General features: G+C 37.2%; 13 protein-coding genes across 13 annotated transcripts; 5 read left to right on the plus strand and 8 right to left on the minus strand. All coding sequences in view use genetic code 12, as the record gives it.

The window, feature by feature from the left end:
* Positions 1–255: 255 nt before the first annotated feature.
* On the minus strand, positions 256–975 carry KGF56_004902 (uncharacterized protein; the record flags this gene model as incomplete). The annotated part of the gene is made up of 1 exon (XM_049326389.1): positions 256–975. One exon carries the CDS (start codon positions 973–975, stop codon positions 256–258), a length of 720 nt encoding a protein of 239 aa, XP_049178081.1.
* Positions 976–1,321: 346 nt separating this feature from the next.
* KGF56_004903 (DNA-dependent ATPase) lies at positions 1,322–4,735 on the minus strand (the record flags this gene model as incomplete). Its single annotated transcript, XM_049326391.1, has 1 exon — positions 1,322–4,735. One exon carries the CDS (start codon positions 4,733–4,735, stop codon positions 1,322–1,324), a length of 3,414 nt encoding a protein of 1,137 aa, XP_049178082.1.
* Positions 4,736–5,490: 755 nt separating this feature from the next.
* On the minus strand, positions 5,491–6,648 carry KGF56_004904 (uncharacterized protein; the record flags this gene model as incomplete). The annotated part of the gene is made up of 1 exon (XM_049326392.1): positions 5,491–6,648. One exon carries the CDS (start codon positions 6,646–6,648, stop codon positions 5,491–5,493), a length of 1,158 nt encoding a protein of 385 aa, XP_049178083.1.
* Positions 6,649–7,616: 968 nt separating this feature from the next.
* Positions 7,617–8,777, plus strand: ATS1 (Ats1p; the record flags this gene model as incomplete). The annotated part of the gene is made up of 1 exon (XM_049326393.1): positions 7,617–8,777. One exon carries the CDS (start codon positions 7,617–7,619, stop codon positions 8,775–8,777), a length of 1,161 nt encoding a protein of 386 aa, XP_049178084.1.
* Positions 8,778–10,023: 1,246 nt separating this feature from the next.
* KGF56_004906 (uncharacterized protein) lies at positions 10,024–10,710 on the plus strand (the record flags this gene model as incomplete). Its single annotated transcript, XM_049326394.1, has 1 exon — positions 10,024–10,710. The coding sequence occupies one exon, from the start codon at positions 10,024–10,026 to the stop codon at positions 10,708–10,710; it is 687 nt and encodes a 228-aa protein (XP_049178085.1).
* Positions 10,711–11,671: 961 nt separating this feature from the next.
* CYS3 (cystathionine gamma-lyase) lies at positions 11,672–12,880 on the plus strand (the record flags this gene model as incomplete). The annotated part of the gene is made up of 1 exon (XM_049326395.1): positions 11,672–12,880. The coding sequence occupies one exon, from the start codon at positions 11,672–11,674 to the stop codon at positions 12,878–12,880; it is 1,209 nt and encodes a 402-aa protein (XP_049178086.1).
* Positions 12,881–13,274: 394 nt separating this feature from the next.
* KGF56_004908 (uncharacterized protein) lies at positions 13,275–14,582 on the plus strand (the record flags this gene model as incomplete). Its single annotated transcript, XM_049326396.1, has 1 exon — positions 13,275–14,582. One exon carries the CDS (start codon positions 13,275–13,277, stop codon positions 14,580–14,582), a length of 1,308 nt encoding a protein of 435 aa, XP_049178087.1.
* Positions 14,583–14,723: 141 nt separating this feature from the next.
* On the minus strand, positions 14,724–15,259 carry RPP2A (ribosomal protein P2; the record flags this gene model as incomplete). Its single annotated transcript, XM_049326397.1, has 2 exons — positions 14,724–15,055; positions 15,253–15,259. 2 exons carry the CDS (start codon positions 15,257–15,259, stop codon positions 14,724–14,726), a joined length of 339 nt encoding a protein of 112 aa, XP_049178088.1.
* A 952-nt stretch (positions 15,260–16,211) lies between these two features.
* GSH2 (glutathione synthase) lies at positions 16,212–17,678 on the plus strand (the record flags this gene model as incomplete). Its single annotated transcript, XM_049326398.1, has 1 exon — positions 16,212–17,678. The coding sequence occupies one exon, from the start codon at positions 16,212–16,214 to the stop codon at positions 17,676–17,678; it is 1,467 nt and encodes a 488-aa protein (XP_049178089.1).
* Positions 17,679–17,770: 92 nt separating this feature from the next.
* On the minus strand, positions 17,771–18,466 carry KGF56_004911 (uncharacterized protein; the record flags this gene model as incomplete). Its single annotated transcript, XM_049326399.1, has 1 exon — positions 17,771–18,466. The coding sequence occupies one exon, from the start codon at positions 18,464–18,466 to the stop codon at positions 17,771–17,773; it is 696 nt and encodes a 231-aa protein (XP_049178090.1).
* Positions 18,467–19,987: 1,521 nt separating this feature from the next.
* On the minus strand, positions 19,988–20,356 carry KGF56_004912 (mitochondrial 37S ribosomal protein uS13m; the record flags this gene model as incomplete). Its single annotated transcript, XM_049326400.1, has 1 exon — positions 19,988–20,356. One exon carries the CDS (start codon positions 20,354–20,356, stop codon positions 19,988–19,990), a length of 369 nt encoding a protein of 122 aa, XP_049178091.1.
* A 510-nt stretch (positions 20,357–20,866) lies between these two features.
* Positions 20,867–22,078, minus strand: KGF56_004913 (uncharacterized protein; the record flags this gene model as incomplete). Its single annotated transcript, XM_049326402.1, has 1 exon — positions 20,867–22,078. The coding sequence occupies one exon, from the start codon at positions 22,076–22,078 to the stop codon at positions 20,867–20,869; it is 1,212 nt and encodes a 403-aa protein (XP_049178092.1).
* Positions 22,079–22,431: 353 nt separating this feature from the next.
* KGF56_004914 (uncharacterized protein) lies at positions 22,432–24,645 on the minus strand (the record flags this gene model as incomplete). Its single annotated transcript, XM_049326403.1, has 1 exon — positions 22,432–24,645. The coding sequence occupies one exon, from the start codon at positions 24,643–24,645 to the stop codon at positions 22,432–22,434; it is 2,214 nt and encodes a 737-aa protein (XP_049178093.1).
* Positions 24,646–25,189: the final 544 nt, after the last annotated feature.

The raw sequence follows: 25,189 nt of genomic DNA on the forward strand, positions 1-25,189 counted from the left end.
CTGAAAAGGAAAAGTCTTTCCCTTAAAAAGAAAAAGAAGATACTAACATGTATTATTATTTTTTTTTTTTTTCAACTTAGCTGCGAAATTTCGAAACAGCCAGGAATGCACTAAGCTTTGTATAGCTGACGAGGGACCAACATGGCAAAAAAAACACGGGAACCAACAGGGGAACCAACAGGGGAACCAATGCAAATGCACTAGGATTATACACAGCACAGTACAGACCGGTACCTTTTATTCTCTCTCTCTCAATTATAAACTTGGTGGTGAATCTTCTTCTTCATGGTTTCGCGTCCTGGGTAGTACTTTGGTCTCAAACTGGGAAATATTATTAGCATAACCCTTTTCTTCCTCTTCGACCTCTATTTCCTCTACAGGTTCCACAGATTCTACTTCCTCAATGTAATGTTTCAACATACTTTCAATCCCATTTTTCAAAGTCACAGAACTTGAATCACATGAACGACATGCACCTTTCAATTTTAAGAAAACTGTACCATCACTAGATCTAAACTCAACAAATTCAATATCCCCTCCGTCGTCTTGTATAGCGGGGCGTATTCTCGTAAATATCAACTCTTTAATCATCTGTACTACTTCATCATCATCTTCGTTGAATGCCAAATCTTCAGCTAGTTCCTCTTCTTCATTCATAATCGCCAAGCCGTTATTCAAATATTCAGTTAGGATGGCAAAAATCTCAGGTTTGAGTATTTGCCATTCATATTGAGGTAGCTTTTCAACAGTAATGAAATTGGAACCAAACATGATGGATTTTACGCCATCTACACTAAATAATTTAACTGCTAATGGAGAAGCGTGTGCCTCTCTACCACTTAGAAATTCACGAGTTTCATTCTCACCCAAGATTTGCACCGATGGAAGAAACTTCAATGCTTGTTCATTTGGCGTGTCTGCAGTTTGTATAAAGAGCGATCGTATGGACTGGAAAATTTGTCGTCTCTTGACCATTGATGCTGTGCTTCCTCGTACAACAGACGGCGAAAGGGTTGAAGAAAAACGCAAAAAGTTGCTCTGATGTAGCCTTTTAGTAACAGGTAGGACTACTCTGTACATATTAGGTTTTTCAACGTGATTTCAGATATATGGGCCTTGAAGGTTTTAATGAGTTGAGAGATGGGAGTCGCGTTAAGATTAAAGCAATTAAGAAGAAGAGGAAAAAAAAAAGTGAAGTGAAGTGAAAGAGAAAGAATAGACAGAAGCTGCAAAAACTTAATTAAGGGCCCACCATCACCATCACCACCACCTTATATCTTCCAAAAAGTGTCGTAATTTATATCAAAAAAAAAAAAAGATTCTAAATAGATTTCTTGTCAGAAAATAATATCTTTTCAAAAATTGATGCTGCATTCTCTTCAAATTTACCATTATCAACTGCGTCCCCTGAAATACTTTGATCCAATTGTAGTTTGTTTTCAGCAATCATCAACATATTGGTTTCAACAGTCTTGTCTGTGATAAGTTTGTATACTGTAACCTCTTTAGTTTGTCCAACTCTATGAGCTCTATCCTCCGCTTGCTTATCATCGTGTGGATTAAATGACTGATCAAAAATAATCACATTATTGGCGGCAACCAAGTTGATACCAAATCCACCTGCCTTAGTAGAAAGCAAAAATATCGGGATAGTGTCATCCTGGTAAAAAATATCAATCGTTTCTTGACGTTCTTCGACTTTGGTGCTACCGTCCAACCTCACAAATTTGTAGTTGAATATGGTCAATACTTTTTCCAAAATGTCCAATACTTGTGTAAATAAAGAAAAGATTAAAACCTTTTCATGTTTCTTGTGAATTATAGAATCTAATATCTTCTCCAACTCGATAACTTTACCACTGTTCAAAAATGACTCCTCAGGAAGTTGCCATTTCTTTAAAGTATGTGGAAATTTCATACACAAGTTGTTCAACTCGAAATCTGACATCACAGTCATGTCTTCGCAAATGTATTGCTGATTGGCTTCAACATACTCAGGTTCATTCATTATCGCCTTTGCCATCAATTTCAACTTGTCATCAGTATAAAGGACCCTAAACAACAATGGATGCAACGAAGCCTTGCGCAATTGCATCAACACATTAGACGAAGTGGGAATAGGATCCTTCCTGTTCAACTTCGCTGCCTCCGCCGACGACAAATTTTTCCTCTTTTCCCTCTCAGATCTAACTCTTCTACCATCTTCAATGAATTTATTATACAATTTTGCTTGGTCAATTGTTAATTGACAATAACAAATTTCATGACATTTAACAGGCAAGTGCTGCAACACTTGATCCTTACGTCTACGTAAAACAAATGGAGTCATCATTGTTTTGGCGTTTTTGATTGCTTGTTGGGATAAAAGCGGATTATAATCCTTTTTTTTCAGTGAGGTCGACTTTTCATTTTCAGAAATGGCACTTGCTTTTTGGCGGAAGATTCCAACTAAATCCTCCTTCTTGTCGTTGAAAACATCTGGTAATATAAATGCAAGCAATGAAATCAATTCTTTTAAATTGTTTTGTAAAGGAGTACCGGTCAACAAAAGTCTAAAATTTCCCTTCAATCTCATCAACTTTGAATATCTCTCTGATTGCGAGTTCTTTAACAAATGCCCTTCGTCGTAAACCACTACATTAAAGTTCTGGTTTCTTAGGAATTTCGCATCTTGTGGAGACCCACATGCAAGTGAATAAGTTGTAATCAATACCTCAAAATCAGAATCCTGTAAATCGTATCTCAAATCTTCTCTTTCTCTCTGCGTACCATAGTAAGCCTGTACCTTGATTTCAGGACAAAACTTGTCAAACTCTCTAATCCAGTTTTCAATCGTAGATGCAGGTACAACAATCAAGTGTGGTGACTTTTCGCCTGCTTGTTTCAAATATGCTAGAAATGCGATAACTTGACAGGTTTTCCCCAATCCCATTTCATCGGCTAAAATACACGAAAGCCTATTTTGATACAACAAGTTAATCCAATTGACCCCAACTTGTTGATAATTATTCAATGTGATTTCATCGCTTAAAAGCAATGGCTTATGTTTAATGTATTTCAAACCTTTTTCTACATGGATAATATCGTCATCTGATTCATCAACGTCTATAACTGAAACATCCTCTTGCTTCTTACCATCGTCGCCACTATCCATCGGATCCAAGTCTACTAAATCGAGTTCTCCTTCTGTGCCAGTATTAGTCACTCCCCATTTTTTCATTTGTGTTGCAATGATGTCCCCATACTCTGCACATTTCTTGATCAATGAATCAATCGCTTTGTATCCTCTCAAGCTCGATTCAGTTTGCTCAATCATTCGCAATCCTACTTTCTTTTTTCTACTGCTTTTAGGAGCATCCGCACCTGCAATTGTAAAATCGTTTTCAGATATCTCGTATATGTTCTGGAAAGGACGCTGACTAATCACAACTTCAGCAACTTCAGGTTCAACTCCTGAAATATCTATAATGTCCTCAATTGGAGCATTGTTGATAAACTCAAAAATCTTGGCATCTATACTAGTGATCCCTTCATTTGCACCAACTTCCAAACCGTCTTCTGACATCGAATCACTAAGGTTGTCATCATCCAAGATATCCTCATCATCACTTATTGTAATTACCTGATGTTTAGAAATACGTTGCGACTGGGACTGGGACTTAGAATGGGATTGGTACTGAAGTTTATGCAACTTTGCTTTCCTACGATTCTCAGCAATCCTCCTCTCCAGCTCTTCTAACTCATCAAGAGGTGATTCAGTTCCACTGTTGCTTAGACTTGTGGCTCCTCCTTCATTAAAGCTGAATCTTGCACTCAATGAAGTTGGAGCTGGAACTGGTGACGAGGATTCAGACCTTGAAGATACCACTGACTCATTATCCAACAATGAGCCTCTAGCTAGTTTCCTTTTCTTGTTGGTGGGGTTTGATAACGAAGCAAGTCTTCCAAAATTTTCAAGAGTAGGTTGATGTTGATTTTTGAAATTGGGCTTCTTATACTTATCTAAGATGGACTGTTTTGATTTGATTTCCACTTTGGTTGATGAATTAGTCTCCTTAAAAGGTGATGGCTCTTCGAGTTTGACTCTTGCTTTTCCTTTCACTCTCACAGGTGATCCATTCTCATCATCGTAGATGCTATTTGAGCGTCTCTTGATCAAAGTATCCTTATCATCATCACCACCACCACCACCCCCGTAGCTATCATCAAAACCTGTGTCCTTTGTCGATTTTTCCTCTCTTCTTCTCACATTAGCTTCATAGTCTCGTTTCAATTGCTCCTCCCTTTGCCTCTGCTGCAACACACTATCTTCTCTTAATTGTTTTGCTTTGATTTCTCTCTGCTGTCTAATATAATCATCATAATTATAGTTTTCTTCTAGCCATCTTGTTACATCTCTTAAAACCCCATTACCCTTAACAAAGCCTTTAAATATATCACTCTCACTAAGATAATGAAATCTTCTTCGAACAAGAGGGAAATCCTTATGTTCGCGTATTAGCTGTCTTTTCCTTTCAATGTCCTTCCGTTTAGCTTCATCTATTTTATGCGTGAGACTCGGTTGTCGTGGAGCCGGAGGCGATGAACTGCCCTCGGCTGGTGATGAAGTAATATGAATAGGTGACGAGTCTGAAACTTGAACTTGGTTCAGTTGACTCTGACTCCGCGGGGTCAGCAACAATGCACGGTTACCATTCCCATTACCATTTGCCGAGTTTCTTTGATACCAACTCATAGTGTGTTTGTTTGTTGTGTTTTTTTACCTCACTCACCAACAATAACAACTACCCTTTGTATTGGTGATATCCTGAGATGCGCTATAGAAATCAAAGTCAAAAAAAAAAAAAAGTTGAAAAAAAAAAAAAGAAAAGAGAATGAGCAACTAAATTGAGAAGCCTTACGCGTCTTGTATTTGTAGCAAGAACAGATCTGGAAAGCGTGGAGGTAGGTGTTATTAGAGAAGAAAATTAAACTTTTATACGTTGCAAACGATGATGATATATAACAACTTGAAAACATTTTTCAAAAATAAATTATAACTATCGACACTAGCTGCCACCGACACTATCGAGCGACACTATCGAGCGACACTATCGAGAGACACTATCGAGCAGAGCGAGATAGTGGAGCACACTAGCTGTCACCGACACTATCTCGCTCTGCTCGATAGTGTCTCTCGATAGTGTCGCTCGATAGTGGAGCACACTAGCTGTCACCGACACTATCTCGCTCTGCTCGATAGTGTCTCTCGATAGTGTCGCTCGATAGTGGAGCACACTAGCTGTCACCGACACTATCTCGCTCTGCTCGATAGTGTCTCTCGATAGTGTCGCTCGATAGTGTCGCTCGATAATTAACATTAGGTATATATTTTTCGTAAAGCCCAATTTTTTTTTTTCTTTTTTTTTTTGCACCCATTTTAAAGAAACCCTTTCCTCATTAAAATTATCCCATCTCTCTCTCTCTCTCTCTCCTTTTCTCCCCTCATATTCATATACCAAGCGCCTCATATTCATCTTTCAAATATTGTTCATCATTCAAGTATTTCAAATCAGAAACAGGTCTTTCTCCCATTACACTTAATCTATAAGCGTGTCTGATAACAGGTTCACTAAAGTCGACGCATGGTGTGTGGACTGTAGTGGCATTATTCCATAACACAACTGTGTTTGGCTGCCAAGCGACTCTAATTTGTAAATCTTGAGCATCTTCAATGTGGTTATAAAGGAAATTCAATAAATAGTCAGATTCTTCCTTTTTCAACTCAATTATTCTTCGCCCAAACTCTTTATTTACGTAAAGGTGCTTTTGACCAGTTGTTGGGTTGATTCTAACAATTGGGTGAATATTTGACTCTGGCTCTCTTCTAGTTATACCTCCTGCTTTCTTATTTGATTCTGCTTGCTCTACTGATGAATGCAAAATGTGCAACCCTTCCAATCTCTGCTGCATAGCTGGACTCAACCGGTTGTAAGCTTCTACCGTATTTGCAAACAATGTATCTCCTCCACTTTCAGGTAACTGTAAACACGAAAATAAGGTTAATTGTAGGGCATTGAGTGAATATGAACAATCACTATGCCACGAGATTGAGTTTGTGTTTCTAGCAAAAACTGAATCAATTTCTCTTTGTGAAGCACCACGGAACGTTATATGCATTTCTGGAAAGGCTTCAGGTGAGCCTGAAGTTGGATGAATATGCAATGGACCAAAAAACCGCATAAAATCAATGGCAAATTGTGGACCTTTTGCATTGAAGTCTTGGTCTTTGAAAATCACTACACCTCGCTCACTAACAAATCTCGATAAGTCCTTCTTAGCTAAATCGTCCAATTGACTTAATTGGATACCTTCAATTTCTGAACCGAGTTTTGGTGTTAATTTTCTCACCTTGTATTTCTGGTTATTCCTGGAAAACAAATTAGTGAGTTCTTCACTTGCTTCCAAACCTTTGTCGTGGAATTTCTGAAACTTGTATGGGGGATATTTCTGAAATGGGTTCCATGTGGGTAAATATTCGGGATATAGCGTCAAACTTTGATTTTCTTTGCTAACTGTGAGGTTACCTTTTGCAGTTTTGCCAAGATACGAGGGTTGGAATTGAGAGGCATCGTATTTGTCTTCTACAGCAACTGCAACTGGGGACATTTTTACTAACTATTAACTTTTTTTTTTTCTTTTTTGCTAGAGATCAAAATGAATCAAGGTTCAAAGTTAACTCTTGTACAAGAGCAACCTGTCATTATTTATACTGAATTTCTCTTTGGAAAAACTGTGGTTCCTCCCCACCCGCTTACACGGGAGAGGTACCCTGATTGTGTACAATGTGTAAGTTATGTTACAATGTGTAAGTAATAAATTTTTTTTCTTTTGGTTTGGGTGCAAAAAAGAAATTTGCCATGACGCCACAGCCCTTTGCAAGTAAACTACAAGCAAAATAGTAAAAAAGGAAAAAGGTGGGACATATACATAAAAACCCCACAAGAAGAAATCAAAGATACTCAAGTAATTGAAGGGATTGAGGAAATCGAATGATTTTTCATTTGTTACTAGCTCTGTTAGTTTTACTTTTTATGCTGAAAATGAGAAAAGTAGGGCTTATTTTCGCTATTCCTCAGTAAATTGTGCATGTCCAATTAGCTGTGAAACTCGGATCGGGAAGAGGTATAGTAGTTTTAGATGGGAAAGGAGGGGGGTACAAAGCATATTGTTCAATAGTGTCGCTATTAACTCTCTACATAGTGGGTAATCAAGCCTCATTAAATGAGGCTTGCCACTATTAGTTAATAGTAATTCGTCAGTGTGCTCTACTATCTCGCTTTGCTTGATATATCGATAGTGTCAAGTAGCTAGTGTGCTCCCCTATCTCGCTTCGCTCGATAGTGTCGCTGTAGACAGTTGAGACATCACTTTCTATCTTGGTTTTATTACTCATGTGTTAAAGAAAAGTCCTCTAATGCGAAACTTTTAAGTAAAGCCTTTCTTTTTTTTTTTTCTTCTTCAGAATACGATGGATGTTGCTATGTAGGACAGCTTCTGGTTTATAATCTCTAATCCAGTAGATGCAAGAGTGGAAGTGAACTAGTATGCTAATTTAGAGAGGCCCAAGAAGATAAATGTATCAAATTCTAGCATGTGGGTCAAATGGCAATTATCAATTAGGTCAGAATAACAATGATGATCAATATATATTGAAACCCTCGGTATTTCAAAGTACATGTACCGAAGCAGCAGCAGTAGCACCACAAACTACATATACCGAAGCAGCAGCACCACCACAAACTACATCATTGTTGGGTATTGAGGTTAAAAAGATAGCATGTGGAGGTAATCACACATTAATTTTGTTTGAAAACGGTGATGTTTACAGCTGTGGTAGTAATGAATTTGGCCAAACTGGACATGATATCAACAAGAATGCCGATATTGTTGGGATTTTCAAGAAAATTGAGACCCAGGAAACTAATTGTAAATGGACCGATATTTCGTGCACTTGGGAGTCCTCATTTTTGGTTAATGATCAGAATGAGCTATACTGTTGTGGGAACGGTCTAAAGGGAGAACTAGGTTTGGGGTCACATATCACTAAACAAGACAGAATTACATTTGTGAAAAAGTTTGAAAGGACAGTTTTGAAACTCAAATCGTCAATGAATCATACTGTTGTGCAAACTGCTCACGGTGAACTTTATGGCTGGGGCAATTGTAGAAAAGGTCAATTGGGTAAAATCGATAATTCCTTGATCAAAAAAGGCGCAGTTTGGCGACCTACTCTATTAAGCTTTGGGCTTGATAATTCGTTAATAGATGATTTCCAATTAGGTAGAGAGTATACTGCCGTAATAAGCTACCAGAAGAAGAGTTTGCAACTATATGGCAAATCAGTCATTAATATGGAAGATGTCAACAAGTACAACTTGGAAACTAGTGACAAGATCGAAAATCTTGAATCAATGTGGTCATCGATACACTATAAGCTTGGAAACCGAATAAAGTCGTTTGGAGTGAATAGCCATGGGCAATTATTCGACTATATAGTTCCCGCAAACAGGATATCTCCAAGCTTTACATTTAAAACCGGGAGTGAGCACGGTTTGGTCTTGATAGATAATGTCGTATATGCTTGGGGGTGGGGAGAGCATGGTAATTGTGGGAAATCTCTAACAGATCCCAACAAAATCACTTTTGATTACTTGAATCCAATATTCGAAAAGGCAAATAAAGTACATCTTATTGCAGGTGGCTGTGCAACAAGTTGGGTTGTAATAGAAGTATAAGCTGAAAAGTAGACACAAACTTAAGAAAAAAGAAAGGGCATGGTTGAGTGGTGTATAAAGAAGAAATGTCACGAAGTATCTTCCCCATATTCATCTTTTGCAATATATAAAATTTTGCACGAAAGATGGAAAATATGTTCATCGTTGTTTATTATAGGATGGTTTGGAAACTCAATTTTCTCCCTCTCTCTCTCTCTTTAAGATAAGAAAAAGGGAAAGAATGAGAATCCGGGGACTTGGAATGAATATGTTCAGCATATCACGTAGAGTATTCACAAGTCTCATCCATTTAGAAAAGGGCATAAAACGCATGTGCACATAGACACATACATACTTTTTTCTCTCTCTCCCTCTCCCTCTTCAATTGCAATCCATAAGGATAATAAACAGTTATAATAATACTATTATATACCGGTTAAACCTTATGTATTACAATCTCTGAGTGAATCCTCCTCCAAGTTCAACAAGTCTCTCAGAAGAAAAGGGTACATCAGAAGAATGAGTTTTTTTTTTATTTTTTTTATTTTTTTTAATCGCGGCAGTTTCACACGACAAGTTTAAAAATTGACCAGTAAATTTTGCACCCAAAATCAACTGGGACATAAAAAAAAATAGGCATAGTATGGCTAAACTACAGACTATTTGAGGCAAACTGAGGTACGGATTATTATTAGGGAATACCTTCAATGTTTTCCACCATAGTTTGATGATGCTCAACAATCTGTACACTTTTCCATAGAACATTATAACTAGGGAAAAAGAGTGTAAAGTGAATTGTCAGCCATTCTTAGAGGTAGTATTTCAATGCCGCCTCAAGAATTTTCTCTCTAGGTTCCTAACCCCAATATTATACAACATTTATTCAACATTTATTTAATACTTTGGTTCAGCTTTTTTTTTTTTTAATTATCGATTTTTTTTTTTTCCTGCAACAACGTAAAATGCACTAAATGGGTCCCGGAAATAGAAAGATCGAGAAAAAAAGTCGTGTATAAATATTCCTTAGAGTACCTAGTGAAGGTTTACAAGGCTCCAATTGCTATAAGTAGCTCGGACTTTCCTAAGATACAGATTATACACGGGTTTTTACATCATTCCATTCCCCAATTCTTCATTATCAATTCTTGCTGAGCAAAAAAAAAAAGAAAACAGAAAACAGAATAAAATCAAAAAGAAAAAAACAAAGAATATACAGACAGATTTGGTTGACCTAAGTTAACAAAGAAGGATATTAAAAAAAAAGAATATGAGTACTAATAATGTATTTGGTGCAATATGCCCTGGGAGACCAATAATACTAGCTCAGCAAGTAGATCCGTCCAAATTCGTCATAACAATTCCTAATGCCTCCAAGGTTCACTACGTAACTATCTTTATATTGCCCAATTCACCATTTGTTGACAATAGTCTCAGTGCATTAGTTTATTTCCAACTCCCTACAAACCCCCAAGTGCCAACGCAGCAACCTGAATACAAATTGCTCGGTAGTATCCATCCCGGCAAACCCTCGGCAATATACAGAGTGAGTAGCTTAACGTCTGTAAGTGGTCAGCAGAGTATGGATACAGATATGGGCGATGATGGTGGTGGTGGTAGTGCAGTCATTGATACCAGCGATCCTGTTTGTATCAACATTGGGATATCAATTGAACCGGCACAACAAGCAGAACAAACAATACAGCAAACAAAAATCAATAGCCAGGGAGGGGGAACCCTAGTATCTACAAAACGGAATGCCACTGCTGCTACCATCAAGGATCCTAATAGCATGGCGGCATTGGCCAATAAAGTTGTGGGACATGCTTATAACTATTTAGCAAGTTTCATTGACCCACAGGGAAAAGTCCCAATAAAAGCATTTGATAACTGGTGGGACAAGTTCAAAACCAAATTGCAAAACAATCCAAATTTTTTAAATGAAATACAAGAATAGAGGAGAGGTAAGGGCGACACTATCGAGTAGCACTATCGAGTAGCACTATCGAGCGAAGCGAGATAGTGAAGCAGCACTCAATAGCGACACTATCGACACTAAGATAGTGGAGCACACTGACTACATCGACACTGACTCGTGTGTTTTCCACATATATACCAATACAAAAGACAGGAGACAGCTGAAGCAACAGACCACGGAGTCTTTAAAGCAACAGCTGACGCTGTTGCTGAATAGCAAGGACTCTCTGCTTCTGATGCAACAGCACCAACTGTTGCTGAATAGCGAAGAGCAACAGTCTTTGACTACGGAGACTACAGACCTTTCAGAACAACATCAGTCGCTGTTGTTAGAGAGTACAGAGTGTCGTTGGCAGCTTGTGTGCTCCACTATCTCGCTCAATAGTGTCGAGCTGTCGCTGTTGCGTGCAAAATAGAAGAAAAAAAAAAATTAGAATAAAGAAAAACTTTAAGGTTAAAACAGAGCAGCACCCAATAGACACAAATAAACCAAATTTTACTTTTAGCTGTCAAGGGAAACAAAAGCTGATAGATGTTTCAAATATTGCAGGGAAATTGGCGATATTCCTTTCCCAAAAAAATAATTTGGGGGGGAGGAGGGATGTTTCAAGTAATTGAACAATACGGGTTTAGATATTTGAGTTTCTCATTTTGGTCTATCCTTTATTTCCATTTCTTGTTTCAAACGGGGTTTGATCTCCGATTACCTCATCCTTTTTATTTTTTTGATTTCTTTTTCTGTTTTTCTACACAGGATGCAGATCCATCATTGAGAAGCCACAATTTTTTTTTCATCTCATCGTCTTGGACCCACACAATTCTTTTTTTTTTTTTTTCACACTCATTGCCATCTCGTATTTATAGGAGTAAAAGGTTGAACTTTTTATCTTTGTAGCTTATTCAATCTTTCACTGCTTATATATATTAAGAAGGTTTCTGCTATGACTGTTGATTCATCTTTAAATTACTCCTTTGGAACAAGAGCTATTCATGTTGGTGCATCAGTAGATGCAACTACAGGAGCTGTTATTGAACCAATTTCATTATCAACAACTTTTGGTCAATCCGAGCCTTCAAAGCCATTAGGAATTTACGAATATTCAAGGTCGGCTAATCCTAACAGAGACAATTTCGAGCAAGCTGTGGCATCCTTGGAATCTGCAAAATTTGCAGTTGCATTATCTTCGGGTTCAGCCACTACTGCCTTAATTGTCCAGTCACTTGCTGTTGGATCTCATATTATTTCCGGTGGAGATGTTTATGGTGGTACACACAGATACTTTACAAAAGTTGCCAACCATCATGGGGTTGAAGCCTCTTTTGTTGAAAATTTGGAAACCGATTTAGAAGCAACTTTGAGACCCAATACAAGACTAGTATGGGTTGAAACTCCATCGAACCCTACTTTGAAAATCACTGACATTGCCAAAGTTAAGCAAATCTTACTCAACCATCAATCCAAAACCGGCAATAAGGTTATATTAGTTGTTGATAATACCTTTTTATCGCCATACATTTCGAACCCATTGAAATTCGGCGCTGATGTTGTTGTTCACTCAGTTACCAAATATATAAACGGACACTCAGATGTGGTAATGGGTGTCTTGGCCACCTCCGACTCAGAATTGCATGACAGATTTAGATTTTTGCAAAATGCTATAGGATCAATTCCATCGCCATTCGACTCATGGTTAGCTCACAGAGGTTTGAAAACTTTACATTTAAGACTTCGTCAAGCTTCTTACTCGGCTCAGAAGATTGCTGAATTTTTACAATCGAAAATTGCCCACGATGGATCCGTTCTTCATGTAAACTACCCAGGTTTATTTACACACAAAAACTATGATGTTGTATTGCGTCAGCACAGAGATGGATTAGGTGGTGGTATGATCTCCTTCCGTATCAAAGGAGGCTCTAAAGCTGCATCGGTTTTCACATCTTCAACTAAATTGTTTACATTGGCTGAGTCGCTTGGTGGTATTGAATCTTTAATTGAGGTGCCTGCAATAATGACTCATGGCGGAATACCAAAGGAAGAAAGGGAAGCCAACGGAGTCTTTGATGATTTGGTAAGAATTTCTGTTGGTATTGAAGACACTGACGACTTGATTGAGGATATTCAACAAGCTTTAAAAAAGGCAAGCCATTAAGGGCATTTTGACATAAAGAAAAGAAAAAGATGAAAAGATGAAAAGAAGAAGAAAAAAACACATACAAATAGAGAAAACTTAACAAGAAGCTTTCCGCTTCATTTAATTAATTTTTAAACTTTATATAATTCCTAACTACTTTGAATTTCAAGTTATTGGCTTCTATATCATTGGTGTCATTATCTACACCTTAATCTCTTTCTAAAAGAATCAAGCTTTATCTATTGTTGATTTTTGCGCTACCAACTGCACGATTGCAAAACTAATTCAGGTGACTGTTGTCCAATTCGTTTGAATGTTGAATAGTTGAAAGCTACTTCTTTCCACCCTTCTTTTTATATATATATATATATTTATTGTTATCCAGTGTGTGGTCTCTTTGGGCAGTTATATGATGAACTTGAGGTTTGTCTCTGCTATATTTGCTTCTGTCCTTGCTACAACCGTGAAATCATCATTGTTACTTGAAAAAGAGTTGATTTGTCCAGACCCCCAAAATCCAAGCGATTGCTATCCTAAGATTTTTGAACCTACAACTGAGTGGCAAATAATTAGGGAAGGACAAGAAATACCTCCAGGATTACACGTTAGATTGAATATGGACTCTCTAGAAAACGAAGCAAAATTGATTTCGCCTGAGAATGGAGAGAATGACAACAATAGCAACGACGGCGAGACAGTTGAGTTAATTGTTGGTGAGGGTGGAGTAGTTGACAACAAAGAAGAGGATATCCAGAATCGCAATGAGAAAATTCAGAAAGTTTTAAAATCGAATAAAGCTGGTTTCGATAATAAGCCCAAGTCGAGAGTTCATAAACTGGATTTGACCAATTTCGATTCGGCTTTAGGAGAAGTGCAGGAGTATGATGTAGCTACAGCTGATGAACAAGCTAATAAAGGCTTGGAGGAGGCTCTCGATAGTATCCAGGAGTACGTTCATGACATTGAACTAGGATTCAAGTTAACACAAGAATGGAAAGTGTTTCAAAAATTGATAAAGTTGGCTGAACATGGTATTAGCGAGGAAATGCTGGGGAAAATATACAACATTATTGCTTCTGCATTGAGAAACAATCCACAATCTGTAGGGAATGTAATAAATAGCAAGGAGAATGGTTTTAGCTACGTTGCCTTTACAAAAAGCTTACTCAATCAGCTAACCTCTACTACAAGTGACGTCATACAAAAGAGGATACTTGGTATTATACAGGCGTTAACTCAAAGCGAGCAATTTGTCCAAAGTTTCTTTACTTTTGGTACTGGTGATTATGGTTTAAACTATTTAGTTACAAACTTCAATAATCTTGGTCCACAAGCTAGGCAAAGAGTGGTTAACATTCTACATGATTTAGAAATCTTTGGCAAGTCAAATGATAGAAGATCTTTAGAAGATAGTGATCCAAATTCGAATACTTCAAAGTTCATTCAACAAGCCCTTGCTGAGGACAAGGTGAAGAATGCATCTGATTTTGAAAAGTATTTTAAAACCTTGGTTGATTTGCATATACTGAATTCAAGTTTGAAGCCAACTAAAGAATTCTTGAGTTGGTTGAGTCAAGAGGTTGAATTGAGAAAAGAGAAGAAGAAAAGAGATGATATTACTCCTCAGGAATTGGCATTTGATGATGCTATGTTAAGAGCTAGACATGAAGTGTTTGGGAACCCTATGGGATTAAGAAAGGCTATTGCGGATGAATTGTAGACAATGTTATATGTAATAAATAAAAAAAAAAGAAAAACCTTTACTCTTTTCTTCTCCTCTCATTAGTCTATTGGTTTCATTAAAAATGTACAAAAAATGACGAAAGATACGTAATACTAATAAACAACCTGGAAAGACGCTTTAATCGAATAAACCGAATCCCATATCATCGTCAGACTCTTCCTTCTCTTCTTCGGCAGCTTCTTCTGCAGTAGCCTCTTCAGTAGCACCACCTGCAGCAGCACCTGCTGAGGCTGAAGCAGCAGGACCACCTGTTGGTACACTTGATAATTTTTCGTTACCTTCAGCAATCAATTCTTCAACAGATTTGTTTTCCAATTCTGAAATTAATTTTTCAACTTTTTCGTCTTCAATTTCAACGTCAGCTGCTGATAAGACTGACTTGATATCACTTGCTGATGGAGAAGCATTACCACCATTGACTAATAATAAGTATGCGGCTAAGTATTTCACTAAAAAAAAAAAAAACAAGTACATATTAGTAAATTGTTCAAAGCTGAAAGGTTCAGACCAGATACGCAGGAGCACTCAAGAACACGGAGGTGTGTTTAGTTTTAGTTTTTGCATCTCTTATTTTCTTTCGATACTGGCAGTATTTTAAATTTTCCAACGCTTTCCTCGTAGAACTTGTGTATACACTTTATTGAACAAAGCATCGTTATTCAATATCCAGATAAAAAGGGAGTCCTTCATTGAACTTCTATAGTGGCGATAAGTAAAGTTCAGCCGGTAGTTAAGAGCGACACCAGCTAACTAACTGACCAACTAAACTCAATGATGCTTGAAAACGATCAAAAAAATAAATAAAAAATAGTCATATGTGTATCAACTACCTCCTCTATTTCACTCCTTTTCCTGTCAATATGCTCCTGGTCTCCGTTTGTTTCCGCTCGTATTTTATGTTACAAGGTTGCCATTGCTACATACTCTTTCGTTGTTTTCTGTTATTACCTAACTTAGAGAAACCAGGAAGTTTTCAGGCTCAAAATGGAGTGGTGTTTAAATTTTTCAACAAGGGAGCGCGATGTGGGAAGGAAAAAAAGCAGTCACAAAAGGGTCACGTGATATGTTTGGAAACACAAAATTAGGATAGTGATTTGAAAAATTAAAATCAAACATATATAGTAGGTGCAAAATGGTATGTCCTTGTATAGCTAAAAGAAGAATGATTGTATCACTGTGGTGTCTCTTTGCAATTTATAGTAGTGAAAGTACTCACCAATTAGTTCAATCGTAGATAGTTAAAAGCTAAATCCAATTCTTGTTTACCTTCACTGTTATATAGATACCAAAATTGTCACACAGATGAAATGCATTACTTGTTTTATAACGGGAGAACTTAAACTGTGTTTGCAAGTTGGACCCTTACTCACTTGTGTAACAGATGCTCCATCTGTTACACCAGTTACATATGGTAGCATATACAGCACAGCACAGCACTAACTGACTAACTAACTAAGTCGTCACTACTTCAAGCCAATTGGTACTATCAATGATTGCGCGCGCCTAAATCCGAAATAACTTAAAATTTCATCAAATCCTAGCATTCATGTAATTCATCTGGTCTCTCTCTCTCTCTCTGTGTGTGTGTCTCTCTCTTTTATTCAAATGCTTGCTAACCCATTCCCTGACCTTTCCAATGAGCAGGAGGATGCTTTGAAAATAAACTTACAGCAATGGGCCCTTACCAATGGATTGGTGATGTACCCGCCAAATTTTGAGCCATGCCAAGTAAATGTGGCTCCGATAACATTGTTCCCCACACCAATACCTAGATCATGCTTTGATAGTGCGAATAAGGTGCAAAAATTGTTCAATGAACTATATGTGAGTTTAGTTAGCAAAGAGAAGTCATGGTTAGTTGGAATTTTGGCGGAATTGGCTCAGTTTGATCCAGAGTTTACAGGAAAATTGTTTGAAATTTATCAAAAATCAATAGCGGATGGTGTGTTGCAGCCGCTATCATTGGGAATATTTCGATCCGACTACATGATAGATTCAAAATCCAACGAGATTAAACAAATTGAGTTCAATACTGTTAGTGTTTCCTTTGGTGGTTTGTCCACAAAAATTGGTCAACTTCATAACTTTTTAAATGCAAATGGATTTTTCGATAATAAGTATAATTTCAAGTACTACAAGGATGAAGAGATACCAGTGTCTAAATCGGTTGACCAGATAGCGGAAGGTTTAGCCGATGGTAATTATCACTACAACGAAGACAAGAAGTACGCACAAAACACTATTGTTTTAGTAGTTGTTCAGCCAAATGAGCGCAACTGTTTTGACCAAAGGTTGATCGAGTACTCATTATTTGAAAACCACGGTGTGCGGTCTTTTAGAGTTACATTGGAAAATATAGTAGACAAGATCACAGAAAACGATGGGAAAATCTATGTGAAAGAAACCATGGATGAAATTTCCGTAGTGTATTATAGATCCGGGTATGGACCTGATGATTATGAGGTGAATCCAGCTAAAACGTGGCACGGAAGGTTTCTTTTGGAGAAATCAAAGGCGATCAAGTGTCCATCGATATTGACACAATTATCGGGGTCGAAAAAGATACAGCAATTATTGACCAATGAACAGATAATTAGCAAGTTGCTACCGAAATTAAACAAGACCGATTTGCAATTATTGTTGTCCACATTTGTCAAGATTTGGCCTCTTGATGATTCTGAAGAAGGGAAATTGGCCGCAAAGTTGGCATTTGAGGAGCCGCAGAATTATGTGTTGAAGCCGCAAAGAGAAGGAGGTGGTAACAACATATATAAATTAGATATTCCTGATTTTTTGAAGAATTTAAAGAAGGAGGAGTGGGGTGCCTATGTATTGATGGAATTGATTACGCCTCAAACATATAAAAACAAGATTATTCGAAATGAAGAGATATTTAACGAAGATATCATATCGGAATTGGGTATTTTTGGAACTACTTTGTTCTCTGAAGAAACTGGTGATATAAAGACAAACAAAAATGCCGGATGGCTTTTGAGATCTAAATTTGAAACCTCGAATGAAGGTGGTGTTGCGGCAGGATTTGGATGTGTTGACAATATACATTTGTATTAAGGAGGGTCATTATGAGCAGTAATATATATATATATATATATATATATAGAAAAAGACGAATGAAGAAGAAGAACAATGAAGACAAATATGCATTATGATTCATTATAGTGTAGATTGCCGTGAGTCTGAAGTTGCGTGCCGGTGTGTAACAACGGTTCCTCTCCGTTAAATATACTTGGCTCATTTGGAATCAATGGTTTCATCTTCAATTGAGTCTTTTCTTCTCTTTCAAATGATACCAATTTTTCTTGTTTTTCTAAATCAACGACCCACAAAGCAGCACCGATGGTATTTGTAAACATAAAAAATACACTTAATATGGGCACCATTTCTAACAACAAAGCAGTTAAACCAAATGCCATGTATATAGGTTTGTCTATTTTGTATCTTTCTCTAATTTCCAGTCGTGAGTACCCTTTCAACATGAAATATCTCCGATGAGCTTGCAATCCCTTTGAGCTTGCTTGGAAGAACATCACAAATATTGGTCCAAAAACAGGAATCAAGTTTAACATAAAAAGAAGAAATAGCTTTGGCAAAGAAAATGGGAAAATTGACAAGTCGGGCATTTCATGAAGGTATCGCGCTATTCTGCGAATCACCGGTATATTATAGGTTGTATTTCTTCTTCTTCTTTCTTTTGCAAATTCGAGATATACGTCATGACTTTCTCTACTCAATACTGCATCGTAGGCAATTTTCTGGATATAGGGTAGTAAAGTAAATGTTATTATGAACTTGGCAATTGTACTAGATTGCAGGTAGAGCGAGTACCAAGCAGCGATCATTCCCAAAGGTCCTATCAAAAGGGTATAAACTACAGATTCTGTTGGATAAATGAAAATGAACATGAGCAGATAGATAACTAGCGAGCATGTGAGTTGTGGAATTAATACAGTAAGGTAGAATGGCCATATTGTGGGGTGCATCCAAAAATATAAAAGCCCCTAAAGATAAGTTAGCAAAGCGGCGGTCTTTTTTTTTTTTTTCTTTCTTTTTTTGGGGGGGGGGGAGGAAGGGAGGAGAGTATTTATTGAACACATACTTTCAAGGGATACCAGTAAGAGCCCGAGTTGATAATTTCATAGATAGGAATAGACATTTAGGCTGAACCCGGAGTAATGGTAGGTTAATATTCCAGGGGTAGAGCAGAAAGAAGAACCTAAAAGAGTTTTACATAGTTCAAAAAGAAAAAAATGTGTTGCAAAAAAAAAAAGTTTAAATTTTTGAGGGGGTTTTTGTTTCGTGGCTCAAAGTTTTGATTCCTGCAAGTATATATACCATTTACCACAAATAATATGGGTTTTTGGACTGCCATTGTCTCATTTTTGAGATATGCACAAATATCAGTTTTGGCTTACTAGAGGACTTGGTGATCCAAGACATGAAAGCTTGCCAATAGAAAAAAGAAAAAAGAAAAAATAAAAAAGAATCTTTGTCCTCTAGGTCTACCTGATGGACCATTAACCTCTAGGTCTACCTGATGGATCATTAACCTCTAGGACTACCTGATGGACGTTTATCCTTTGAGTATATCTGATTTGATTCATAAAATTATTTTTTCACTCTTGTTTTTAATGTATGGGTTTAGAGTCTCACTCTAAATGAGTCCTTTTCTAATAGATTTGTATTATTTTGCAACCAATTTTTCATTTTCTTTTTACTCACAATTGGGTTACACCATCTTCAGGCTGAGATACCTTTGACACAGTTATTAACCGGTGCAACATACGGAAATCCATAAATAGAGAGTGGGAAGTTGTAGAATAATAGATAGGGTGCTCAACCTTAAAATTCTGATAGTGATATTTCACAATAGCCTGATTCCAAATATAAACTTTGATATAATAACATTAGAAGCTTGTAAAGATGAAATAATAACATTATAAACTTGTAAAGATGACAAGTGTTCAAGGAAAGGTCCCTTGGCCCAGTTGGTTAAGGCGTGGTGCTAATAACGCCAAGATCAGCAGTTCGATCCTGCTAGGGACCATTTTTTTCTATTGAACAGTGCAAATTCTACTCTTTTTTTTTTCTTTTTGTGCAAGAGCCAATGCTACACCAGTTGATGCCGTATTAATTGCCTATTCTTTTTCTTTTTATTCAATCTTCTATATCGTTTGCTTACTAAAATGTTTATATACAAGATTAACAAACTTGCCTGGTATCTGTGTCGCCTCAACAAGAAAAAAAGAGAACATATGCCTAAACAGAACTCTTTAACACCTCAAAAGTTCTTCAACAATTCTTCAACACCTCAACAGTTCTTCAACAATTCTTCAACACCTCCTCAACAGTTCCTTAACCTTCTAAAGTCTAAATCGTTCCAATTTATTCAATTTCTTCGCCGTATTAGCATTGGTCTTTGTTCTTTGACCTCTTACAGGGAAACCCCAAGCATGTCTAAAACCAGCATATGAGCCAATACTTCTTTTTAGTTTGATATCATTATTTATTTTCTGTTTCAAATGACCTTCAACTGTTAGTTCCGATATCTCTTTATTCAAATCCATGATTTGTGGCTCTGTTAATTGGTTCATTCTACAATTTGGGTAAATTCCTACCTTGGCCATTATCTTTGATGCTGTGTGTGGACCAATGCCAAAAATGGTTTTGGCTAATCCGATTCTGACAGGAAAGTTATGTTTTATCGATTTACCAAAGACTACTACACCCATGACTTATAGTTGGTACTGGTTAAAAGTTGAATATATATATATATCTTATATGGTAACTAAATTTTTTTTTTTCTCTCTTCCTTTTGTCGTTTTGGTTCGTAAGAATGGTGATTGTTTCTTTTTACGACAAAAGTTTTTGCGACATAGAGTAGCAATTTTAGGGGGGCTTAGTTTGGAGACCCCTTAATTTTGGAACTTAACTCTGCTCGATAGTTTTGTAACAAGCTACTGAGTGTTGTAACAAGATACCGAGTGCTGCTCGATAGTTTTGTAACAAGCTACTGAGTGTTGTAACAAAATAATGAATATTGCTCCACTATCTCGCTCTGCTCGATAGTGGGTCTAACTGATTATTATTATCAATTAAGATAACATTTCTACAATTGTGTAAATAGGACAGTAAGGAAATTGACATATATATCGGTGGCAGCTAGTGTGCTCGACTATCTCGCTCTGCTCGATAGTGTTGAAGAACGATTTTGTTGATCTACTGCAATATTCTAATATACCTTAAATTTTACTCTCTGCATGGTCCAAATTAACGTTTTCCATGGCCAACTCACTCAAGTAAGGATACATGCCTGCATAGCCCTCGGCTTGAGCACTTGACGCGTTACCTAGTTTGACCCTCATTGCAATTCCCTGACTAATCACACATAATCTCAATAAACCAAATGTATGTCCAATAGGCCATAAATCAATTGGATTGTTTTTGGGATCATTAGGATCCCACTTGACAAGTTTTGTATAGTTGACTAGTTGAGCATGAAGGAAATCTCGAGATGACTTGTTTTCATTTCCCATATCAGTTTTTTGGGGATAGAAAAACATTAGATTGAGCTTATTGGGTATTGCAAAGGGCTGTAAGAAATTACTCAAGTCAAACAATGGATTGCCTACAGTACACAACTCCCAATCTAATACTCCGCAGACTTTTTTCGTTTTTGGATCAAATAAAACATTGTCTATTTTGAAATCTCCATGAATCAAAGTAAGTTTTGCCGGATCTTTTGGAGCCTTTACTAGTAACCACTGAGTTATTTTATCAAAATTTGGGATTGCGTCAACGTGCTGTGACTGCTTATGATGAATACCTTTCAATGTTTTGATTTGTCTCGAAAAATAACTCAGCTCACGCAATTTTGGCAAATTTTGAAATTGCGGGAAAAGCCGTGGTGGCAATAAAGTGATTAGCTTTTCAACATCTAACAAATGTATAGCTGCTATCGTTTCAATTATACTTTTCCAAATCGTTGTGCGATCTGGTGAGTTCTGTGGAATACCAGGCAATGAAGGGTTCTTGATTTGCATACCTGGCACATAATCCATTATATAGAAAACGTAGCCTATTACGCTTTCATCTTCACAAAGTAAATGAACATGCGGAACAGGAATCTTCAACTTCATATCTTGATTCAAAACGTTTATTCCATTTAAAATGAAAAACTCACGTTCAATTGCATGAGCTGATCTGGAAATCAACTTGGCATTCTGAGTTGGTTTCCTACGCAAGACAAATGAGCGGCCTGACTCATCTTCAAAATAGTATGTTGGGTTCGATTGGCCAAACTTGAATTGCTTTATAATCTTGAGGGAACGCGGAATGCAAGCTTGTTCTCCAATGTGAGTTTCTCCAGTTTGTTTGGAGACATTTGAGAGATAAGTGCACAACTGGTCCAAGTTCATAGGTGATCTCACCTCGGTCAACTCCGGCGCAGACATTTAGCTTTGTAGTGGTAGCAGTGACACCCCTTGTGGCAGAAATAGCTAAAAACTTTTTCTTCTTATACCATACTACTACTGGAGATTCTGTGGGGATCGATCAAAACCAAATTAGGTAACGGATTTTTCATTGTAGTGTCCCGAGGAATAAAGCAGAGCAAAAAAAAAAAAAGAGGAAAAGAGGAAAAACAAAAAACGGATAAATTCTTTTGCACCCAATTCTATTTCATGAGCAAGACAAGTCGTAAATTTTTCATTACTTTTATAAGCTATGTGCAAGCCATGTAAGCTTTGTAAGCCATGTAAGCTTTGTAAGCCATGTAGGCCATGTAAGATACTTGATTATTAACGAGTTACTTCACATTCAACGAATAGTAATTGTAGATTCCACGTTGACTAAATTCAACAGGCCAGCAATTCTCGATAAATTTCTTATCCTTGTATCCATTCCATTGATAGTACCCAATCGAGCAGTTTACTTTTCTACTAGCATACTTCAAAAAACCTGGCTTCTTCACTTTAGGAACTATTTTATTACCAGTTTCCAAATCGTAAAACACCAAGTTCGACTGATTGAGGTTCTTATACTCTCTTTCATTTACTTTATAAATCCATGCTCGTCTTCCTTCATTGTCGTAAAATTTCCACACTTGTGGTTGCATGTACAGCGGGGAACTATAATCTTCAATAAACGATTGTTGTATTGGTTGAATTTTGAAGCAATCTCCACGATTTGTATAATCAAATAGCGACTTGTAGTCAAATTCAACTGCTTCCAAATTGCTATTGAAATTGCATTTGAGAAATGTAACAATATTTTTATTCAATGCTTTAATACCGGTAACATCAAGGTATTTGATAACTGTGTTGTCTTTCATAAATTCATTAATTTCTTCCAACTTTAACTGCAGTGCATGGCTAATGTTCAAACTGGTTAAATGTGGAAATTTAGTTTTAATGGTGTATAAAGTTTTGAGATCCGTTGGCATACCTCCAATATTCAAATATCTCAAATTTGGTGCATTCAAATGTTTCAATGTGTATAGCAAATAAACATCCGATAACGGACTAACCACATTTGAATCAATTTGTAAATTTAGCCATTCCAATGAGCCTTGGGATGTAGCAGGGTGGGTAGTGAGAAAATGAATTAAATCCTTGGTGGTTAGTTTGGAACATCTGGCAAGGGAAAGATGGGTTAGTCTAATGGTTTCTGGTAGTTTCAATAAAATGGCAGATGTAATGGAAGTGTGATTCAAGTCTAATCTCCTCAAGCAAGTCAAGCGAGTTAATACTTTTTCCAAAACATTTTGGGACAAATTCGAACAATCATGGAGGGATAATTTCCTTATTGACAAATTGGTGTCAGTGGAAATAGGTAATTCTTCAAATGCCCTTGCAAATGCTTCGCTACTAGCGCCACAAAAATCCAAGGCTTTCATTTTCGGTAATCGATTGAATAGATAATTCAACACATTGACATCCATGTCGTCTTGTATATTCTCCGACGCAAGAAATTCCAGTAAGTTCGGGGTTATTGATAGGGAATGGGTAATTGTTTTGGATGTAACCATTTGTATTTCCTGATTCATTCTACCGGTTCTACCTAACCCAATCGATGTGAATTGTTGGAAATCCATAAATTCCACATATTTGCCAATGACTGGATTAGCTTCCAAATTGTATCGGAACTTGTCAAAAGAGTGAGGTCTATTGAAAACAGTGTATTTGTAAATAAAGCAAAGGGACAACTGGTGAAATTTCTTGGATAGCAAAGGAATGGTGTTGGCAAATTTTTCAAGATTCGAGTTGATTGAAGAAACGTCTGTGTCGACATAGACATATTCAATAATTCTGTACAAGATTTCTAGAGGTAGCGACAATAACGGTGAGAATTGTTCTTGAAAGAGTTGCAGCTCCTCCAAATCCTTGGTTCCCTTCCCATTCAGGTCATTGTTATCAGCACCATAGGATGAGGCCGGAGATATATCAGTTAGTTCTTGATCAGAAGTAGGGCCTTGACACTGTAGTTCGTCAAGGCGTTCATTCTTAACATCATGCTTTCGACGATGATGATGAGGAGGAGGATGAATATGACGACGCTGCCCCTCGGTCGATGCATCGTCGGAAAAGTAGTCACATGAGTCGTTAGATGTAATCGGACTTAAAAAGAAGGCCGGAGGATACTGTTGGGAATACTGCTGGCGATCATCTGGCGGAGAAGTCATGGGCATCAAAGATAAGTCCGGTTCAATTGGAGACCGATTCTCTAAATCTAAGCCCTCATTTTGAATTTGGTTTTGGTTTTGGTTTTGGTTTTGGTTTTGGTTTTGGTTTTGGGTTTGGGTTTGGTTTTGGGTTTGGGTTTGGTTTTGGGTTTTGGGTTTGGTTTGGGTTTTGGATTGGTCCTGGTCTTGACGCCGCAGAGTACTGAGTTTCTGCAAAAGCGGAGTATGTGTATTCTTGAACCTCATATTAGCTTGATAGTTGCCCTGGTTCTGCAAACAAAATTGGTTTATAGTCTCACTATTCTCATCCTCTTTGTCTTTAGAGAGTTGTTGTCCCATGATATACCGAGAAAAATACACGAAAATATATCTCAAAAACTCCAATATTGCAGATTATAATTAAAAACCCACTGGAAATTCTGAAACTCTCCTTCTCTCACCTTTTTTTTTTTCTTTTGGTCCAACTCCGAATGATGCTTGTTTATTTTTATGTTCCTACTATTTTTTTTCATGACGGGATAAAAATTTATCTTAGCGGGTCTCGGACTTGAAAAGCCGTGTTTAAAATTTTAAAATGGTGAAGCAGTGGTGGTGGTGGTGGGTGGCGGCCGCGGTGGTGGTGATGACGATGTGGTAATGGCTGTAGAGAATAAGACTGTACTAGTATTGACGAGTGTGACCAAAGAGGTAACCTCCAACCTTGGTCTGTTTTGTAGGGGAAGGTATTTAACCAATGTCTAAATGATTTTTTTTTCTCTGCCTTGTAACATTAGAGACTAAATGAATAAGGAAAGTGGGGTAAAGGTGAATACTTGTTTGGGGTATAAGGCTGAGTTTTAACACTATCAACACTATCGAGCGGAGCGAGATAGTGGAGCACACT

This window comes from Candida oxycetoniae (assembly GCF_023343755.2).
Source record: "Candida oxycetoniae strain CBS 10844 chromosome Unknown scaffold23, whole genome shotgun sequence".
NCBI classification, from domain to species: Eukaryota; Fungi; Ascomycota; class Pichiomycetes; order Serinales; family Debaryomycetaceae; genus Lodderomyces; species Lodderomyces oxycetoniae.